Below are 21,083 nucleotides of genomic sequence, written 5' to 3'. Positions count from 1 at the left end.
AGCCTGGGAAAGTCACTGCAGAGAACTTCTGACATCATGATGACCCACAATACACCTATTATTGTCTCATAGCTGGGCATAAGCCTCATTCCTTCAGCTCTGAACAATAAGGCTGATCAAAACTGAGGACAGTGGCACTTTTGAGGGACCATGTCAGTGCCAGCCATTGGGCCTGTATGTTCATGGGCAAAGGCGCATTGTTGGGCTATGACCACGCTCCTGCTGGGGAGCACCGTGAAGCTGATCAGTCAGTGAGGTGACACTCATCTGTGGGAAGTCACTAGCTCTGCCTCTGCCATATCTCAGCCATGTGTGTTTTGGATCAGTTGGCTCTTATAACAGCATCATGCTAGGACACATGGCTAAAATATACTTTAAGGTGAGACCTCTTTTCGTCTATAAGTTGCGTTACTTGTAGAGACAGTGTGATCAAGCTGAGAAAAAGTGCAGCTTTGGTTCTGTGACCCTCTTCTCTGGGACACATCACTAGTCCTTTTTATAAAGAAACACTCTACCCACAGCCACAGCTGGAGTTCACGTCTTCTGAACCTACAGAGGAGCAGTTGACAGCCAGGGACACACACACATAGCTAGAGGCACACTCGATACCTAGTTGGCGCAGGCTCCCTGCTCTCCTACCCAGATTGCAAACCCGGTGTGCGCCAGCTTTCTGCCATCTACATCAGTGAGCAAGTCCGTAATTCCAAAGAGCAACTCGGAAGAGAGGCTGTTGGGAAGGCAGCTAACTGCAGTGCACGCAATCCTAAGTCAGCTGACAAAGACTATCACAAGGGCAGGGGAGCGGAGTCTGGGCAGTCACGCTTAATGTGGGACCACCACAGTAATTCCTTTCTGTTCGAGGGTCCCACTCATGTACTTATTAGTTCTGAAGGCCTATGCTTAGCTTTCTTTTCAAAAGTGACGGGAAAGCAGAGTCTCGGGGAGGAAAGAGTGAATGTCTCTGCTCTCCCCTTACCAAAATGCAGCAAGGAGGTCAGTGAAGAAGAGCCCTGCTTGGCTGAGGGGTTACCTCCGGGCCACCTTGTAAGGAAGGGTGTCTTAAATTTTCCACGGCAGACGCCAGGAACAGGTAGTAGACACTAAATTGAGAAGGGAACAGTCCACGGGTTATTGAGGGAACCATGTTCTCTGTACTCCAGGTATATACATTCAGTACTGCTTATTTTTCAATAAGCATATATTAGACTGATATTTTTAACAACTCTACTTAGATGGGTAGCTGGTGACCACCGACACCCTGACTAAACAGCACAGAGGTGCTAGCAACAAGGCTTAAGACTGACTGTTCAGTGTGAAGATGAGGTGGAACAGTAATCACCCTGTGTTTAATAACAAACTGGTGGGGGCGGGGGGGGGGGGGGACTGCAGTTGGGATGTAAAAATAAAAACAAAAATAAATACAAATAAACCAGCACTAGGATCACCGGAGAAAAGCCTGATTCATTTACTGAACCAACAAACATTTAACTAACACCAGTGTCAGATACTGCAGTACTCAGGGGGAGGACAGAGAACCTCTGTCACATACTGTGGGTCACAGAGATACATAATACACACACACACACACACACACACACACACACACCCTAACATAAAAGGGGTAGTATATGGCCAGGACTCCTCTGTGGACAGTACAACACTTAAAATAAAAATTTAGAAAAACTTTGCCTTTAGGTTGTGTTAGCTGTAAGTATTAGGATCCTTTAAAAGGAAGTATAACATGTGTAGCATTTTGTGTAAATAGATATACTTAGTTTCCTTTTTAATATGTTTAAAATAAGGAGGTCGATCTAGCTCGTGTTTCTGAACAAAACCTCTACCAGGGATCCGTGCGGTAGGCTAAACAGTAAGTGGTGTTATCTGATCCTTGTTTCGGAGTTTACCAGCTGCCTTTTATCCCACAGTTGTGACCTGCTGTGTACATCGCTTCAAGAAATACACTTTTGGAAATGGTTCAGAATTAAACTTTTCATTAAAAGAAGTATAAGAGATACTGCTAATGGTCTTTACCTCATGCTGTGACCCAAGTTCTGCTCCTCTCTCTACTTGAGACTGACTTAGGTGCCTCTAAATTCTCTTATCACCCAAATATCAAAACGGAATGAATATCTGAGGAATGATTAAGAATTTCAGACCTGTCTTAAGAAGGGTCTTGTGCAATGAGCCCTTTCAGAGAGTTCCATTTCCGAAAGCCTCTTCCACAGCATTTCCTTATTGTTCTTGGCATATCTATACGGCATTTGGAATTCTAACATGGTCCCGAAGGCTCTTCGTCAAAGACCAGCTACTCCCAAGGTCTGCACCAAAGGCACAATTACTTCCAGGATGGGGTAATGAAAGTGTTTAATGGTACTTCTATCATAACATCAGTGTCTGAGAATTCGTCAGTAGTTCCAGCATGACGATGGCTGACCCAGCAGTAGCAGCCCTTTATGAACACAGGAGAGGTCACCGAGAGAAGAAATTCTGATAACAAAATCTAAGCTGACATTGTTCTTCGACTCAGACAATATCCAGAGCAGGGCAAATACCCAACGATCGCAGACAGAATAAAAACAAATGAACAAGCAAAACACAAGAAACAGCTGCCGCCACCCACCCAGCATCTGCTGTAACGCATTTACACTTAGGACAGATGCAGACTACAGGCGTGGTACAGAACCAGACATCCATGCCCCTATCGTCTCTACTGATGACATGCAGCTCAAGTCTGAGCCCTTCCACACTGGAAGACTGTATTCTTAGCAGAGAATGTCAGACTTAAGGGCTATTATTGAGCCTTGGAGAAACTGTTTGTTTTTCAACAACACAGCAAGCTAAAATATGGACTGTTTTTGTCCAGCAGCTAACCTGAGATATCTGGTCCTTACTCTGTCCCTCCACTAGGCAAAGTGTATAATTATATAATTTCCCTTTAGCTTTCACTACTGAGAGGTGTTTCTACAGGTTTTATGTTTTAATTTAAATTTGTATCTTATTATTTTATGTGGATGGGTATGTTGTGTGCCACTGGCCTGCAGTGCCCATGGAAGCCAGAAGACGGTGTTGGATTCCCCTGTGGATGCTGGGAATGCGATCTGGGTCCTGTGAACGAGACAGTGATCGTCACCACTGTCTCTCCAGCCTCTGGATTCATCTATTTTTACTTTGAAAATATTAAACCAGACACTTCATTTGGAAACTTGGAAAATCTCCCCAAATATGGTGGCACAGAAGGCTAAAACTGTCCATTATGTGAATTATTAATTAATATGACACCCGTGTTTGTATTCTACTTGGAGTACAACAGCAGAACCCTCTTCTTGCCCTAGAAGTTATTAGAAAACTAATTTTAAACTCTCACTTTTTTTCTTGCATTTTAAAACTAGTTTTTGCCAGGTGGCGGTAGTGCACGCCCTTAATTCCAGCACTCGGGAGGCAGAGCCAGGCGGATCTCGGTGAGTTCGAGGCCGGCCTGGTATATAGATCGAGATCCAGGACAGGCACCAAAACTACACAGAGAAACCCTGCCTCAAAAAACCCAAAAAAAGTAAAAAATGAAAAATTAAAGTTTTTTTTTTATCATTTTTAAGTAACATGCAAAATAATAGATTTCGCTGTGTGATTAAACTCTCATTTCTAATGTTTATAATGTTTGCTTCATATTTAATCCTTGGGGTTCTTTTTCAGTTTTTAATTAAAAAAAGAAACCTCTGAAGTTCTAATGTTCCTCAGACCCTACTTCCTTCTTGAAGTGCAACAATCACACAAAAGAATGGAAATGAAGCTGGGCGGTGATGGCACACGCCTTTAATCCCAGCACTTGGGAGGCAGAGCCAGGCGGATCTCTGTGAGTTCGAGGTCAGCCTGGTCTACAGTGCGAGAGCCAGGAAAGGCACAAAGCTACACAGAGAAACCCTGTTTCGAAAAAAAAACCAAAAAACAAAACAACAACAATAAAAAAGAATGGAAATGAATCATTAGAATTGAAGAGATGATAACAAAGAAGACTATTGGGTGTAAACAGTGAGCCTCGTTTAAAATAAGGAGGAAAAACCAACATGGAGCACTGGATTCATGAAGCAGCTTCGAGGTCATTTTCATTGTAATGACATTGAAAAGTGACCCTAAGCTCAGAGGACAATTCAAGGCTGAGCTAAGAAAGTGATACATGCTGTGGTATGGAGTCCACCAGTCCTGAGGGCTTCATGCAGGACACAGTTGGTGGAAAGTGTCCTGTACTGAGAAGCTTTGTGAGCGCTCAGAATGTGCCCCAGGAGACATGCACTATGGTGGGTATGCAGGGCACAGCTGTCTCCATTCACAAGGCCCCCTGGATAAGCCAGGGAACTCCAGCCTCAAACAGTTGTTCTGATTATGTTTGATAGGATGGGCTGGCTCTGATTCATCTTCTGATGGATCGGTTTAGTTTCCTCAACTTATAAATATAAGCAATTTTTTTAAAAATAGAAAAGAAAGCCTTAAGCTTCTGAATGTTGCTTAAATAATACCTCCTTATCTCCCAGTGACCTGACATGTTAAACAGAGCTGAACACAGTCCTTACATCAGAGTGTACAACTTGGAAATGACCCACTTGTTCCAAGAACCTGGCAAGGTATTGGCACTCTGGGGCCAAGTTTGAATGACTAACTTGATAAAAACTAGCTTTTTGCCGAGTGGGGAAGGAAGAGGCAAAGAGAAATGAAAGTAATTGTGAGTGCACCAGTAGTACCATGATGGAGCTCCACCAGCAGATCCCACAGAGAACAGGGCGTATGGCTGTAGGCACTGACACCTTAGTCTAGGATCAGCCACACGTTTTCATAATGCAGCGGGATCTTATGTTACTGGAGTTGCTGTTACACTTCATTGAGAGTTATATGGATTCCTATCTGCCTGGCACAAGGGCTGGCTGGCTTCAGTTCCCTCAGGACCAATAAGGAAAGTGCCTGTGCCAACCTCACCCTCAGTTTCAGACCTAACGGTGCCAGGTTCAGTTCTGGCTGGCTTAAACTTGACTCTGCAAACATCTCAGAATGTCTCACATCTGAGGAACTTCATTGAGCCCCTAGATGACGTAACACCCTAGCCTCATGAGGCAATACCATCTCTATTTTCTAGGCAAAGACATAGGCAGCAAGAGGGTTTGGGCTAGCCTAAGGACTTCCAGCTCCCATGCAGCAGACACTTCAGCTTAGGTGGGAGCTGCTTCTGAAAACTCACCAGGCTGTCAGTTAGGAGAGTGGTTCTTCGTGTGTCTGACAAGCAAATCTTCTTCAAGCCTTAGGAGTCTGGCCCTTAGTCCCGGGAGCAACTACTGGTCTCAGCTCTAGGCTAAGAACATTCTGCAGACATTCGTTCCACTTCAAGATGCCACCTTGCCTGTCCTGCCCCACGAATCTGTGCATGAAGCTACGTCAGGAACCAATGGAAGGAGTCGCCCATCTATGAGCCACAGATATCCAAGTGAGAACACTTTGCCTTGACTTTGAAGCCCGAGAGTTCTGCTGACCTTTCAAAGGTCGTGTCCTGTGGTGGGTATGCTTTCTTCCTGAGTGATGTTCTCCACTCAACCACTAATGCAGTACCACATCATGCATTCCTGAGAAGGGGCGCCGGGGGCTAAGAGGTATTTTCAATTTCATATGGGAAGAACAACATACAGGTGTCTGGACTTAAGAGAACCACAACAAGACACAGAACATTAGTGACAGGATCGGGAACCCCAAGAGTTACACGAACCAGAAAGAACCTGAAATGAATGAGGCTACAGGGAAGACAAATGTGGAAGCCAAAAAAACCTCACGAGCACCACAAAAATGGTTAGTCTTCGTTTCTCCAGAAAACTCAGTTCCCCAGGAAAACTCACTGTGTTTGGAATATGAGCAGATTTTATTAGAACAGTAATAATTCCAGTGCCAAGACTAATAGCCTTGCTCCATCAACACGACTTCAGAGGCTTTGCTGGCTTACACAGCCGCCAGAATACACCAAACTCATCCGAGGGATGATTCCTGACAATCTCATAGGGGAGAGTTCCTGAAGCATGCTAGAGAACATTATGTGTGTATTCTCTCCCTGCGACCTAATTCAACTACTCCAGAAGGAAGAGGAGGAAGAGGAAGTGAAGTGCAGGTCATCGTGGTCCTCAGTTCCTCACAGCCTTCAAATGAATGGGCTGGGGATGTCCTCCAGGAGACCAGCTCTAGCTAGTCTTCCATGAGCTCATACTACAGCTCCGAGAAAGGGAGGGATCACAAATCCTTAAGTTTCCGCTCCTTCACGTAACCAATTTCTTCCTTTGGGCACATTAATCTACCAGTCCATCAGATCTTGGTCACCCTTTAAAACAGTCCATTAATTCCTTAAGAAACTGTCACTGACCTCACATAATTGAATCATTAGTATCACAAGGCACATCCAAGAAGGCGAAGTTAATATATGACCATATTATTCCACAAATATTAAGTATAAATGCGCTCTGGGTGATAGGCTGTACCCATCATTGAAAAGAGCTCAGTTTTGCTCCTTCCCCCCCATATTTAATTATTTTTCCTGGGTGCATGATCTGTAAAATATTCATTCACTTGTGAACATAAATAATAACGTGCTTTTTCTGTCATAGACTCCTCCATAGACAACTCCCAGGGTCTAGACACAAGGGAATGTACTTGGGTACTTCTCCTAAAGGCATCAATGGACACTACCTCTGTAGTGAGCAGGCCTACTCCTGCCTGACTGTTGGTACCTCAGACTGCAGCCTGGCTCAGCAGCCTACCAGTCCCATCCCAGGGGTGTTGCCTCCTTCAAGGTTATCTTGGTTTGATGGTTATGGAGGTTACTATCTGAAAACAAGTAATGTTGGACAGAAGGGAGGGAGCCCAGACCCCTTGGGTGCTGATGGAGGGGATGTGAAATGAAAGGAGATGCTGACAAGACAGGATGGCAGTCCTCCTAAAGGTTGAAAACACATGTCCACATAATTCCGCAGTCTCACCCCAGTGCACACAGTTTATCCGCAAGAACTAAAAATAAAACCATAAAATGTTATTTTAACACACGTGTTCTGGCATCGGAGAGGTGGGAGTAACTCATGCATCTGTCAGGGGATGAATGGATAAACAAAATGTGGACTATTAAGATGACGGATTAATGAGCCACAAAAAGAAATTCTGGCATTAACGCCACCACGGACAGGGAGGATCCTGTTACATGGAATAAGTCTGCCACGAAAAGACAAATACCGTGTGACTCCAAACATGTACAGACAGCACAAAGGGCGGTGACTGCTGCTGGGGACAAGGGACAGAGAGATGGACAGTTATCTTTCAATTGGCAGTTTCAGTATTCCAAGATAAAAAAGTCCTAAATCTGTCTGCACAACAATTCGAACACACTTGATACACATAAAAAAAAATGGTTGAGAGAGTAAACAGTAAATTTCTCCGTGCCCCCGCCCCCAAAAAGCAGCAGTTCTGGAAAAGGGTCTTTAAATATCTCCAAGTCTAAATTCCTATGCTTTGAGGTCTCACTTGCATAAGGTCAAGTACACACACACACACACACACACACACACACACACACACACACACACACACACAAACGTAAGCTAAAAGCAGTGGCCAGCCTGTGCTGCATAGCAAGACCTTGTCCAAACATCACCCACCTTCCCACATCCCAACACAATTAGTAGTGTGTGCTTTTGATAAAAAACACTAAAGTGGCTTCTTTGAATTAATCAAAAGTTCTAACAATGAAGAAATAAAAGAATGAAAGATAAGTTGATTGAGGCTGTAACAGGTACAGGGTGATTGACAGCACACAGCAAGCAGATTAGAGAAACTGAGCACCACATCACAGCCGGCCTCCTGCAAGGGGATCTTGGAAGAACTTGCTGGATGACTCTGCACTTCAATCTACAAATCAGATCAGTTTGTGTGTGTGTGTGTGTGTGTGAAGAATTCAAGATGGGTTCTAATGAAGAGAAACATTGCTATGGATGTCATGAGATGGGAATGGCTAAGGACAAAACTGTCTCTCTAACATAAATTGTTACGATAGCTGGATCAAGTTTATAGGATGAACATACTCAGCCATTACCCACAAGCCCTTTAACAACAAAAACAAACATCCCAATCTAACGAAGCTCTTTTTTTTTTTTTCAAGCAGTTACCTATAAATACCGAAACTAGTTAGTCTTAACTGAATGGTCACAAAATAATTAGTACCCCACCCAAACAAAGCTAGAGAGCACACACAGATAACCACCTATAAAACTGCTTTAATTAGACTGTTTCCATCTGGGTTGATTCTTAGAAAAACTTACTCTACACTTATTACATGCCAGGTTCTCTTTGGTATGCCCAGATTAAGAAAACAGAGAAAGACATGAAATCTGTTTTACCAAGTCTACGTTCTGCTGGGTCATCTAGCACACACAGAGAAGGAACCTAATGATTTCATGTAGTGGTTAAGTATCTCAGGGCTGATGATGAAGTGATTGTGATTAGTGAGAGGGGGCAGGGTAATCAACTGAGAGGTGACAGGTGAGCTGATAATGGATTCATGAGCAGGAGCCTGCCCTGTCACAGCCTTGATATGAACACCCTGGGCAGACAAGGATCACAGCAGTCGGGCGCGAGAGTCCAAGGTCAGGAAGGCTGGGTTGTGCCGGGGTGGGATATGTGTGACCACAGTCTGTAGCGCCTTGGAGGATTTTATAAGACACAATAATTAGCAACAATAAAAATCAAGAGCACTGTAGAGGCACTGATTGGCTTTAAGCAGGGCAGGGATATGATATGCTTTATACTTTAGGCTGTCATGTGGAGAAAGATACAACGTGGGATATAATAACCTCCATATTCACATCACAATTATGGGTTTCTAGTAAAGAACATTCATTCTTGTTATTACATAATAGGGTAACTAAAGAGAGCATTAAAAGGGGCTAGCTCTCTCATTCCCGAGGGATGCGGGTAGCTGGAATGGTCACAACAGATATGAAAGAAAGACAAATTAGTGATGTTTTTCAGCGCTCTCTGAAACACTGTCAAGGGTGTGGTGTGACCGGCCTAAGCAGTAGTGTGGATAATGACCAAGTTCTTGAGATAAAAAGGAACTAACTTAATTAACTTACTTTCTACTGATTGACTGGAGGGAGGAACTGGTAGTTGACTAACAACATTTTTTACAAAGCTCTACAGAGCAATGAAGTTTGAGACAAGACGGACTACCAATGAAAGAAAATGTAGACTGACAGGAAGCAGGGACCCAGAGGATTCGTCAGTTCACACACAATTTTTTTTGAAGGTGGGAGGAGCCAGACTCCGAGATATTTCCCTCTCAGGAAATCACCAGAGGGAACAGACATGCTCCGGAGTCACCTCTCTCTCCTCGCTTTGCCAAGATGGCATTAGGCCAACTGGGAAGCGCACTGAAAAAAGCCACTCCTTGGGTGAAAGTTTACCAGAACAGTGCTGTTATTTCAGGTGAAAGCATCTAGTTAATAGTCCACAGAGGTGGGGGAAACGGCTGTAGAGAGGTCAGCCAAGGATAGGAGGCTAATAAATACAGGGCAAGCGTGCCAAGTGGGCCAGAGTTCCAGTCAGATTTTTCTAGAGCAGCAGGCCACACTGGGCTTGTCTCCACATGTCCTGCAGCCCCTGGCTGTTGAAAGAAGGCCTATCTAGGGTGAGAAGTGGGTCGTGTTAGTCCCTCAAATTACATGGACTTGTGACTTACAGTAAACCATGGTGGTTATAATAAATGCTGACTTTTAGGCTCTGCCACCAGAGGCTCCAACGCAACCGCTTGAGGGGAGGACCCAGAAAACATCACTTTTAATTAAGATTCAGATGCTTTTAAGTAAATATGGCCCCTAAGTCAGGGCTTGAGAAACCCTCTCCTCACTGTCTTCCTCACTTAGTTCCTTTCCACAGTAATCTACCAGTGAGCTGCATCCCCAGCTCAATCGTCTACTTTAACTGAATTAGTCTCTCGGGTTTAGCCCTCTTTAAAACTCCCATTACATAAAGAACGTGGAACAGAGCAAACAGCACTTTCAAGTCAGACCATGCCGTCTGTGTACATGACCACGCGGACATTTCTTCCCATTCTCTAAGTTCTTTCACAGGAACATGAAGCACAGCGATCTGGAATATTCCCATATACACTAACATGCTGTGGCTCCTGCATAAAATTCAATGAAATTCGTCCCCATACATTAACCATATTCAAGAGACAGTTCCAAAGCTGGTGTCCAAACAGCTGTAACTACAAAGGAGCAGCACTTGGGGGTTTCTCCCTGTCATCGTCACCTTAGCAATTCTGTGCACTGGGCAGGTCATGAAGTGTTCTGTGTAATCTGGGAGGTAACAGTGATGGGGTGGACCCCTGGACCCTGGAGGGCTATGCAAGTGTTCTAGTGAACTGAGCCACACTGCCAGCCTGACTTGGTGTTTAGCCCAGGGCATTCTCAAACTTGCAATCCTCCTGCCTCCACCTCTCAAGCCCTGGCACTACGCTGCATTAGTGTGCTGCCACTTTTGGCCCACTGCAACAGTCACAGCTGGCAAACCACAGCAATGCTCCCAATGTCACCACCAGGGAGGGCCACACTTTCAAATAAAGCAGTCCTTTATGTGGAAAATTACTGTTGGTGTGTATTTGCTGTGTTTCAAATTATGCTTTGAAACACAAACTTACATGGATGTAGATCTACGTGGTCTGACCATCTCTGTCCGACTTTTATTCCTATGGGGAGATTCATCTTGAGCTGGAAGCGTTCAGAAATACTTGACCATTCTGACATACTGAAAGAACGTGCCTGCCATAACTAAAGGTCGCAAACCTAGTACATTCTTCGTGGGTTGGTTGTAGGATGGTGTGACATACATTGTAAAAATGGCTTGTTAGAGACTTTGAGGGAAACCTGGAATTTTTCAACAGAGGGAAGCTGCTCCTTTAAAATTGGGTAAAATAGATTTCGGAACAGCAAACATCTCCCACTGAATATGGAGGGCGTATTCCTCCCGCATCTCCTGCGCTGCCCTGGTGGCTCACTCTGCCTTTGTCCTCTGTGCTTTTGGGTTGGGTGGACTCTGAGTAGCCGGTGCGGCACTGTGCTTCCTGATCACTGCAGCAGACAGACCCAGCTGGAGGAAAGGCTCCTGCAGAAATGCTGGGTGAAGTGTGCTCGTCATGTGCGTACCTTGACTCAGATCCACGTTCTCCCCAAACCCTCCAGTAAATGACTAGAGTCATCCAAACAGCCTGAAAACTTGGCAGTGCCAGAGTAATTATTTTCACTTTTGGACTTAATCCAAAACAGGAAACAATAAAGGGCTCCTGGAGCATTCCCAAGACAGCTGCTGACAGCACTCCCCGTTTGCAAAGAAAGATCTGAATGGGTTTCTTCGTGTGCACCTGTCACTAAGGGTACAGCAAGGACACTCACTGAGCTCAGACAGTTCCTCCACCCGTTCTACATTTTTACTTAATGTTATGAGTTTTTGAGACAGGGTCCTCCTGTGTTGCCCAAGGAGACCTAGAACTCTCCATTCCCCTGCCTGTCTGCCTGGTGTTGGAGGGACAGGCATGGGCCACTACACTTGGCTCACAGCTATGGATGTGCATGAACAAAACAATACTTTCCAACTTTTGGTAGGCGGGATGAAGGAAGAAATGATTTTTGAAAATTTTTTGAAAAAGAATTAATTTGAAAAATAATTTTCCAGTATTTTTAAAAAATAATTTTTGAAAAAAAAATTTTATGTGGTTTTCACTACAAAATACTTCTAACTGAAAAAGATTTCTGCTGACTTTGTTTTGTTAAAAGATAGTTTGAAAAACATCTCTTTTTTTGAGATGTATTAGTTTTATTTACGTGTATTTGAACCTGTGTGGATCTACATGCAGCCGATGCATACAGTGCCCACAGAAGCCGGAAGCCAGCGTCAGATCCCCTGGGTGTAGGGGTGGGAACTGAACCTGGGTCCTCAACAAAGCAGCAAGTGCTCTTAACTGCTGAGCCTTTCCAGCCCCTAAAGATTGCTCATTTTATGTTCAGTAATTAGAGGCAATTTGGTTGTTATCAGACCCCTCCTGACCTTTGGAGCAAAGGTGACCTGTGGCAGGCTGAGATGACCCTGACCGTCATCAGTCTGGAAACTTCGAGGTTCTTACCGCACTTCCCATCAAAGGGGAATTTCCTTAGTCCAAAGCCAAAGTGGGGTACTCACCAGGATGCAGCAGCTTACGTACTATGTGGGAGTCAAAATTAATCAAAAAGCTGACTGCAACAACTGTGAGAAATCCCAGGGAAATTCTTGCAGAGGTACCCCACAATTTGTTAGCGAGAACTTTGGCCAATTATTTTTTTCCCTGTGAAAATACCCATGCTCATCTGTTTCATTATGCTAGTCACTTTCGCCTCTTTCCGAGCAAACTTCCATCGGTAGTCATTTCTCATACTCAATTTAGGATAAAATGTTTAAAGAGGAAAAGTTAACGGTGAAAACCAGCTCAGCCTGCACATGAAGGACTACGGGATGGGAGGATTTCATTTTACGGCCAGTTTCAGAAATGGAGGCTAATGTCAAACTTCTAAAGTCTCTACTTGAGACTTCCTCCAGAGCCTGTGGCTTTCTGGAGATGCGAGCAGAGAACTAAGCCTATAGCTGCTAATGTCTGTTGACCCTGAGCTCCGTGGTCAGTGAGAACTTTTGAGCAGAGAGACCAACTGCCGTTGTCAGAGCAAGCCACTCTTAAAGTACCAAGACAGCGAGTCACAGATATTACTGACAGAGTCTTGCTTGTAATTCAAGGCCATGAATATGGCCCATGCTCCTCCTAGTCATCAATCTATTATTGTTAGCCCAATGTAAATGGGCTGACATTAACTGAATATTCACGTTATTCAAAGGAGACCAAGTCATTCAACACGATTTGTTGTCTTCAAAAAAAAAAAAAAAATGCTGCCACGCCAAGGATGACGCCAGTGGCTCCCATCTATGTCAGTAACCAGGAGGCTGAGCAGGAGGACTGAGTTCAAGGCCAGCCTGGGCAACACCTACAAAACCCCGTCTCAAAAAAACAAAGCAAGACACACACAGGACCACAGTCCTGCAGCCGGGAACTGGGTTAGACAGAACCACTGGCTCTTGTGACAGAATATGCCGGGGAGTTTTCAGTAGATTTTACTGTGAGTTTTGTGACCCTTTTGAAATTAGATTTTCCTACTGAGAATAAATAATATGGTGGGGTGGGGAGGGAGGTTGGGCTATGCAGAGTAATAAACATTTCCAAAGCAGGACATCCTCTATTCCTATTTGCACTAAGCATAAGTCCTTCTTGCTCTTCCCTCTGAGGCAGTGTCTTGCTATGTTGCCTATAGTCTGGAACTTTCAATCACCCTCAGCCTCTAACAGTAAGGGGGGTTACAAACGTGAACTTGACATCACACACCTATTCTTTAAAGATGTAATCTGTGCCCCACACCTTCACATTCTACCCCTAAGGATGCCACATAATAACCGCAAGGGCGGGTGGAGCGAAGCCCAGAGAAATGGCCACCAGTCAGGCAGAGAGGGCGGGAAGCAGACAAAGGCATTTTAAGCTGAGATACAGAGTCATGAGAATATGCTTTTCTTCTTGACTTTACATGAACTCAAATCATCAACTTAAGGAGCTATGTATGCCATCAAGAACAAAAAATTATATATACACTCTTAGGTGTCAACTGGTAGGTTAGAAGACACTCAAGCGTGATTCCTTTACTCCTGGGTGTGATGAAAAATAGGTTTGGTCTCATAAAAAATATGTGAGGTGGCAAGAGCCAGGAGGTCCGGTGGAAGCCCCAGAGCCCTCCAAGTCCAGGAAAACGCTGGCCCTTTACATGCACCTCTTAGCTCATCTCTCATGTTCTGAGGCACTGTTCTCGAGATTTATTTAATCAAGCTAGTATAAGGATTAATTTGAAGCTAAATGCTTTCAGAGAAGCCAAATACAGCATCTTACGTAAGATAACTCTGAATGTCTTACGATTCTAATGTCTTCAAATCATTACTATTTTATTAGTATGAACTGATAGTTTCTACTCCAGACCTTGTGAATACAAAAGTTTGGCATCACTGAACAAGCCCTCCTGGCTACTTCCGTCTCCCGAGCACACTCTGTTATGTTGTGGCTGCTTTCTCACATCCCCGAGATGTGCGTGGGGAGAAGGAGAGAGAACTTAACTGTACACCACTGTATCACTGTAAATGAAGAGAGGATAAAAGAAATGCATTGCTTTATTATATTAGCAATTTTCACTGTGCAGGCAATGAAATATTCTCAAAAAAACCCCAATCGTTTTAATTATACACATCTGATTCTAAATCTGAGGACTCTGAAAACTATGAGAATTATCTGAAATAGCAATGAATTCAGTGGGGGTTGTGCACAGATCACAGCCTCAGGCAAGTACAGCAATTTAGGTGTAAGTGAGAACGAGAAGGGATCAGACAGCCTGCACCAATTTTCACTTGTAAATTTTCTGCGACAAATGGTAGGCAATGCGTTCCTAACTAAGAGAGCTCGCTATTAACTAAGCAAATCCATCCAACGGTAGGACTGGCAAAAAGAGTTGCTGATTGCAAGGGAAAAAAACCTCCTGCTTCCTAGGTCAGCGGCAAGTCAAGTGAGATCCGGGAACCTATCCGTATCACAGCACCACCCCGGTCACACGCTGACTATCTGGAAATGTAGAGAAAACAAGTTGAGAGCTTTCATGAAAGAGCCGTTAAGAACGGGCTCATCCGTGGCCTGCAAATATGATTTCACACAGGAAAGGTACTGTATTTGAGAAGGTTTTTAGTAACGTAACACGAGAACCACAGTGTGAACCAGCAATGTTCCTATATTGCCAAGGATTCCACTTACGGTCTTCTCCTCACATCCTTACCCTGGGGACACGTGGGCTCCTGGAAGAAGGAAGGTTCATCTCAGAGCTGCATTTGCTTCTCTGTTTGCTAAGGAGAATCTCCTCAATAGGAATATCTACATTCCACCTATGTTATTCATTTTATGCTTTCTTCTGCCGACTGACAGATAACCACAGTTGCTTCAGATTAGTAACGCATGTCCGTCTCATCTGGTATATTTCAGATTACAGAATTATTCAGTTTCACAAAAATTTACCCCTTTGGTGTGATGCTTCTGAAGAAGTTCAAATCCCCCCCTTACACACACACACACACACACACACACACACACACACACACACACACACACACTGTGTACAAAAAACCCCTGACAAACAAGATTTTTTTTTATGGATTTATGAGCTAACACAAGAAATTCATAGGCATCCTAACCCCTTGTTCAATCTTAATTCCAAACAATCACTAACGAATTATACAGTTGTAAATCCATACTACGCTACCATGTAATCTCCTTTAGAAAATGCATGCTCCTCTTCAGCCCAGTTTGAGAAGACCTAAGGCATGAGTGACTCACATTACTAACATCTCAGGAAGACATAAAGCACCTTGTGTCACACTGTCTCACATCGTTATGAAGTCATATCGTTATGAAGTCATGTCGCTGTCCAAATTCAAACATTCTGTTACAGAGATTTTAAGTTGTGATCAAAGAATCCCAAGTGTAATGTCAAATTATTGGAAGAGCAGTCATCCAAATATTAAGAGTAAATATCTGTGGGTAAAGAATTTATATGTGTGGTTTTCTTTTTGCTTTTCATTATTTTTTTTTAATGAACAGAGACTACTTGTAAAACTAGAAATTAAATTTTAAAAGCTTTCGAGGCCAGCCTGGGCTACCAAGGGAGTTCCAGGAAAAGGCGCAAAGCTACACAGAGAAACCCTGTCTCGAAAAACCAAAAAAAAAAAAAAAAAAATTTAAAAAGCTACCAGATAACTTAGTAGTAGTAGTAGTAACAACAAAAACAAAAACAACTACAACTACTGGCTAGCGTTCCCAGTAACAGGCCAGCAAAGGTTGTAAGCCTGTAATACCTGGAAGAGAGAGAGGCTGTAATTGGAGGCTGCTCTCTGTGAAGACACAGCCGAGTAGCTTTGTCCAGTTTGTGTGAATCAGGGTCTTCAACAGGAGAGCGACCTGCAGGTCAGTGCCCATCACAAGACAGCAACCTGTCCACACTGATCAGAGCCCATGTGCCATCTGCAGAGCAGGTGACGTCTTCCTGACCTCTACTCAGAAAATCCCTCCCACAGCAGCTGGGAAATCTCTCCCATTCTAGGGCTTAAAAAAAATAAATAAATAAAATAAGATATCCTACCACAAGACCACACTGTGAATTTACTTAATTAATCTAATAACTACTTTCCTGGAAATACTCAAAACCCTTTTGTTTCTAGATTCAGTATGTCTTATCCCCTTTTGTAAAGGGATGTAAAACAATTGTTAGTCAACAGCCGTCCTTAATTTCCTTGACTAATATTAGAAAAGGACTATTAAACACCTACTTGGACTCAAAGAAAACAAAGCAAGCTATTCTTCAGACAAGATGTTGTTGTCTTCAGTTATGACAATGCCAGCAGGTGTCCTTCCTGCAGGCAGAAAGCCAGAAGAAGCAGGCGCGCTAGACAAACAGGAATTAGTTGTTCAATGGCAGTGGGCTTTTGGCTCCTAGGATGCATTGAGCTTTTATACTTGGTCATTCATTTTGCTACTAGGAAACACAAACACTTCATATTTATCTTGATGCAGAGGGTATTAGTCCTGACTCAACCCCTGAAACAACTCGTGTGTGTCAGGTGATGTGGCTCGTGTGCTGTTCTTCCTCATCTTGACTATTTGATGCTTCAGGAATGAAGGGTGAGGAAAAATCTGCTTTGTTCTGAATAAGACAATGCATCACAGAAAAAGTTTAAATTTCGAAATCACTGGGTCTACTAAAACCGGGTTTTCATTACTGAAATTTTGCCTTTTTTTTTTCTAGTAAACAGTAGGTATTTAATAAATAAAAGTATGTCTCCTTTGCCCTTGCTAAGACATACTTTTCTTCTAGATTTATTAATGAATGATATACAGAAACTTTGTAGTACATTATTGAACAATATTTTTTTAAACACCTCAAGATATCTTGCTTTGTTATTATAACCATACCACACACTTCAAGATATGGGAAAAATGAATGCACTTCAGATTACTGGTTGTGGTGGTTTGAATGGAAATGGCCCCATAATAGTGCCCATAAGGAGTGGCACTATTGAGGACTGTGGCCTTGTAGGGGTAGGTGTGGCCTTGTTGGAGGAGGTATGTCATTGGGGGTGTGGACATTGAGATTTCAGATGCTCAAGCCAGACCCAGTGGCTCATTCTCTCTTCCTTCCGATCTGGATATACAACTCTCAGTTACCTCTCCAGCACCATGTCTGCCTGCATGCTCGCTGCCATGCTTCCCGCCATTGACAATGATGAAACTAAACCTCTGAACTGTAAGCCAGCACCAGTTAAATGCTTCCCTTTGTAAGAGTTGCCGCAGTGGTCATGACATCTCTTCACAGCAATAGAAACCCTAACTAAGACACTGTGAAGGTAAAATTCTTATAGAAAGCTTTGTGAAATATTAAACATGAATATAATCAACTTTTGAGCTATAACTACCAACTTACAAGACACTCAGGGTTTCAAAGAGTGAAATCAAACAAAATCCAGTCTAGGGGAAATTCTACAGGATAAAGTCTACAGGGTGAAGGGTATGGTTTCCTTAACAGATGCATTGAATGGGGAGAGGAAGGAGGAGAGAAGACAAGGAAATATGGAGGTTTAATGAAAATATACAGACTTTATTTTTTTTTTTTTGGGTTTCTCTGTGTAGCTTTGCGCCTGTCCTGGAACTCACTTGGTAGCCCAGGCTGGCCTCGAACTCACAGAGATCCGCCTGGCTCTGCCTCCCGAGTGCTGGGATTAAAGGCGTAGACTTTATTTTTTATAAAAGAAATATAAAAAGGAAACTATAAGTCAACTAGAAAAATTTGAAGGTTGTTTTTTCTTTTTTTAGTTTTTTTAGATAGGGTTTCTCTGTGTAACAGCCCTAGCTATTCTGGAATTTGCTCTGTAGACTAGGCTGACCTTGAACTCACAGAAATCCGCCTGCCTCTGCCTCCCAAGTGCTGGGACCACAGGTGTTCACCATGACTGCCCAGCAAAATTTGAAGATTTAACAAAGAAAAAATTAACAGTAATTTAAGTGAGGAAATGGTACTGTGTTCGTTTCTTTGAAAACAGCCCTGGCCTTTTAGCTCTCACAGAACTGCTTCAGCCTGTATAACTTCCAAATTATTTGTGGCTAAGGGGAAAGTCAGGTGTAGAGAGAGCTAAGTATGTATTGAGCAGGGTCCTGGGTGCATGGAGCATCACTATACATAGAGCATCACTGCACATGGAGCATCACTGCACATGGAGCATCACTGTACTTGGAGCATCACTGTACATGGAGCATCACTGACATGGAGCATCACTGTACATGGAGCACCACTGTACATGGAGCACCACTGTACATGGAGTATCACTGTACATGGAGCATCACTGTACATGGAGCATCACTGTACATGAAGCATCGATGTACTGTAATCTGTTTTATGGGTTACAGAACAGCAAAGGGGAAAGGTTTGGGGCAATAATGAAAAACCAATTTTTCTAAAAGCCCTCTTTAGAATATGGAGACAAGCCCCTCCCCCAATACAAAAATTCTTTCGGTTGGACATGCACAGTCAACTGGAAGTATAAGTACAAAGGAGAAAGAGCGGATTCTTTTTAGAGACTCACAAGTTAGCAGGAGAGGAGCTGGAAGTCTTCAGCGGCAGTTTCAAGCATAAGCTCCTCACATCCCCCTCCTCCCCAAGTCCAGTGAAATAAAGAGTGGGGCCTGTAGTAACTGGGGTTTCACATGCAGGCAGCCAATGGGATGCAATGTGCAGCAGCTCCTGGAGCTCTATGGGAAAACCCTCTTCGTGAGTGATCCTAATAAGCTGTCGGTGACTAATGAGGCTTTTAACGAGACCATTCGTCTCTCCTTAGTGCGAGAATGCTAGTGTATCATTCAAAAAAACTATAAACGGATAGCCGTAAGATGATGATGTTTTTTGTCTCGTGTCCCCTCTGTTCTGCCCCATCAGCTCAGTCATACACTTTGCTGGATTTGCAAAGGAAATCACAAACAGAACAAGTGACTTTGTCAGTGCTGCAGATGAATTCTGGCACCTGCTTGGACACGAGCTGTGTGCTAAACAGCCTTGTGATGCCCTACGCCACCAAATATTAAAAACTGGAAATGCTCATTAAAGCTTCCAAAGGAATGAGTCCGCTTGCACTGACGTTCCTAGAGGCACTGGGCATCTTTTCCACAGCCTCTGTGTTGAGTTCTGCCAGGCACACAGGAAGAACTGGCTGGAGAAACACGCACCCAAGAGCACAGGGAATGAAAGTGGAGGGGACTTTGGGAGAAGCAGAGCAACAACACTCTCTGCTCTGATGATGCTGACACATCTTGGCCTTGTGTCTCGGTGTCGTCTTTAGATTAAGTACTAATAGCAGCACAACCGTGACAGCGAGTCCTGATCGCCAATGGACTTAACAACTTACTTATGTGTCTTTGCTTTTTGCTTTCCACTTGTATTTAGGCAACAAGAACAACATAATTGGCGTGTGGTGTCTAGTCCTAACAGAGGACTGAGATTACTGAATGACCAACTTGGACAGGAAAAGAGAAGGCCCAAGACTTCACCCAACAGAAGACTGAGCACACCAGGGCCAATGTGACCGAAACAAAGCATTTCTTGTACATAACTTTATGTTCATAGTGAATTAAAAAAAAAAATTCAAGTGTCAGGCATACACTAAGATGCAAGGACTGCTTTCTCCTAACGTCCCTGAGGAAATGGGTGGATTAAGGAAACAGAATACAACCTACCTGAAGACTGCAAGAGTCAGTGACCAGAGCACTAGCGGCTTCCGCAGTTCAAACTTGGCTCGCTTGTTCATCAGATGCCGACCACCAAATATAAAGGCAGCATACAGTGCAGAAAACAGGAAAGATTTCTTCCTAGGAAGAAATAAATGGACCAAGCCTTGTGAGACAGGAGTCTTGAAGCACTTTTCACAACAGCTGCCCTGTCTGTACTAAAGACATTTTCATGAGTAGATGCCCCACTTCGATGAAACATTAATCCACTTGGAGACGGGTTCTGTGGGCAAATTCATCCTGTGGCTGCCAACATGCCACAGTAAGCACCATTCAGTGTAGACAGATGTTCTTTTCAGGCCCTAGGATCAAAAATTTCAACATGGCACTGAGGTATAAAAGTGACCTTTTCACTAGAGGAATTAACTATTCTTTTTAGGTAAGTGAATTTAAAGTAGAATTGTGGTTTTGGTAGAAGGTAAGTATTAACTTTCGAAATTACCATTAATTAAAAAGGCTACATTGTCAGATACACATATACACACAAATTGAATTTAAACATGTCTCTGATATACCCATCTGCAGGACAAAGGAAGGCATCTCTTTAGATGAACTGTACTGACTGAAGATCTGGGGCTGACCAGATTAAAGCCATCTTGAGGGACACAGCAGTCACATGCAAGTATGTAAAAGGGGGAAAAAAGGATTCTTATTTGAACAAACTGGTGTAAAAAAGCAGTTGTAATAAAATCAAAATGCTAGGTAGAATATTAAAGCTATTTATCTCTTCTGGATACACACTGAGATATATTTATGAATGAAATAGTGTATCCTAAACTTGTTTTAAAATACCCCAGGAAACAAGCAAAAGGAAACACGTGGGGAAATGACACCAGGAAGACAAGAGATGATGGGGCTCAACACCTCTCCCTCTTCTCTCTTGCACACACACAGAAACCTCCTAACACACTGAAAAACGTAAAAAGATTTCCCATTTTAAAATACTCCATAACAAATATTTTCTAAAGGATGGAAAATATGTATGTAAGTATTTGAGACCCACATTAGGACAATACGGGAGGGTGTTCACTGTTGGGAGTTACTGTGCCCTCATTCACAGAAGGGTGGAGCCTGTCAGAAATACCTCAGC

The 21,083-nt window shown here is 43.3% G+C and overlaps 1 protein-coding gene across 1 annotated transcript in view; it reads right to left on the bottom strand.

Annotated features, from left to right (window-relative positions):
* Positions 1–21,083, bottom strand: part of Elovl6 (ELOVL fatty acid elongase 6) — a 108,530-nt gene that overhangs the window by 13,853 nt on the left and 73,594 nt on the right. Inside the window, exon 3 of the mRNA XM_052730360.1 lies at positions 19,943–20,074. Within this exon, the coding sequence (XP_052586320.1) occupies positions 19,943–20,074 (132 nt within the window). The remainder of the gene's footprint in view (positions 1–19,942; positions 20,075–21,083) is intronic.

Source organism: Peromyscus californicus, unplaced genomic scaffold (assembly GCF_007827085.1).
Source record: "Peromyscus californicus insignis strain IS unplaced genomic scaffold, ASM782708v3 Scaffold_9__1_contigs__length_137607984, whole genome shotgun sequence".
Taxonomy (NCBI): Eukaryota; Metazoa; Chordata; class Mammalia; order Rodentia; family Cricetidae; genus Peromyscus; species Peromyscus californicus.
Note: the sequence above shows the minus strand (reverse complement) of the source record. Positions and strands in the feature narration are given on the sequence as shown.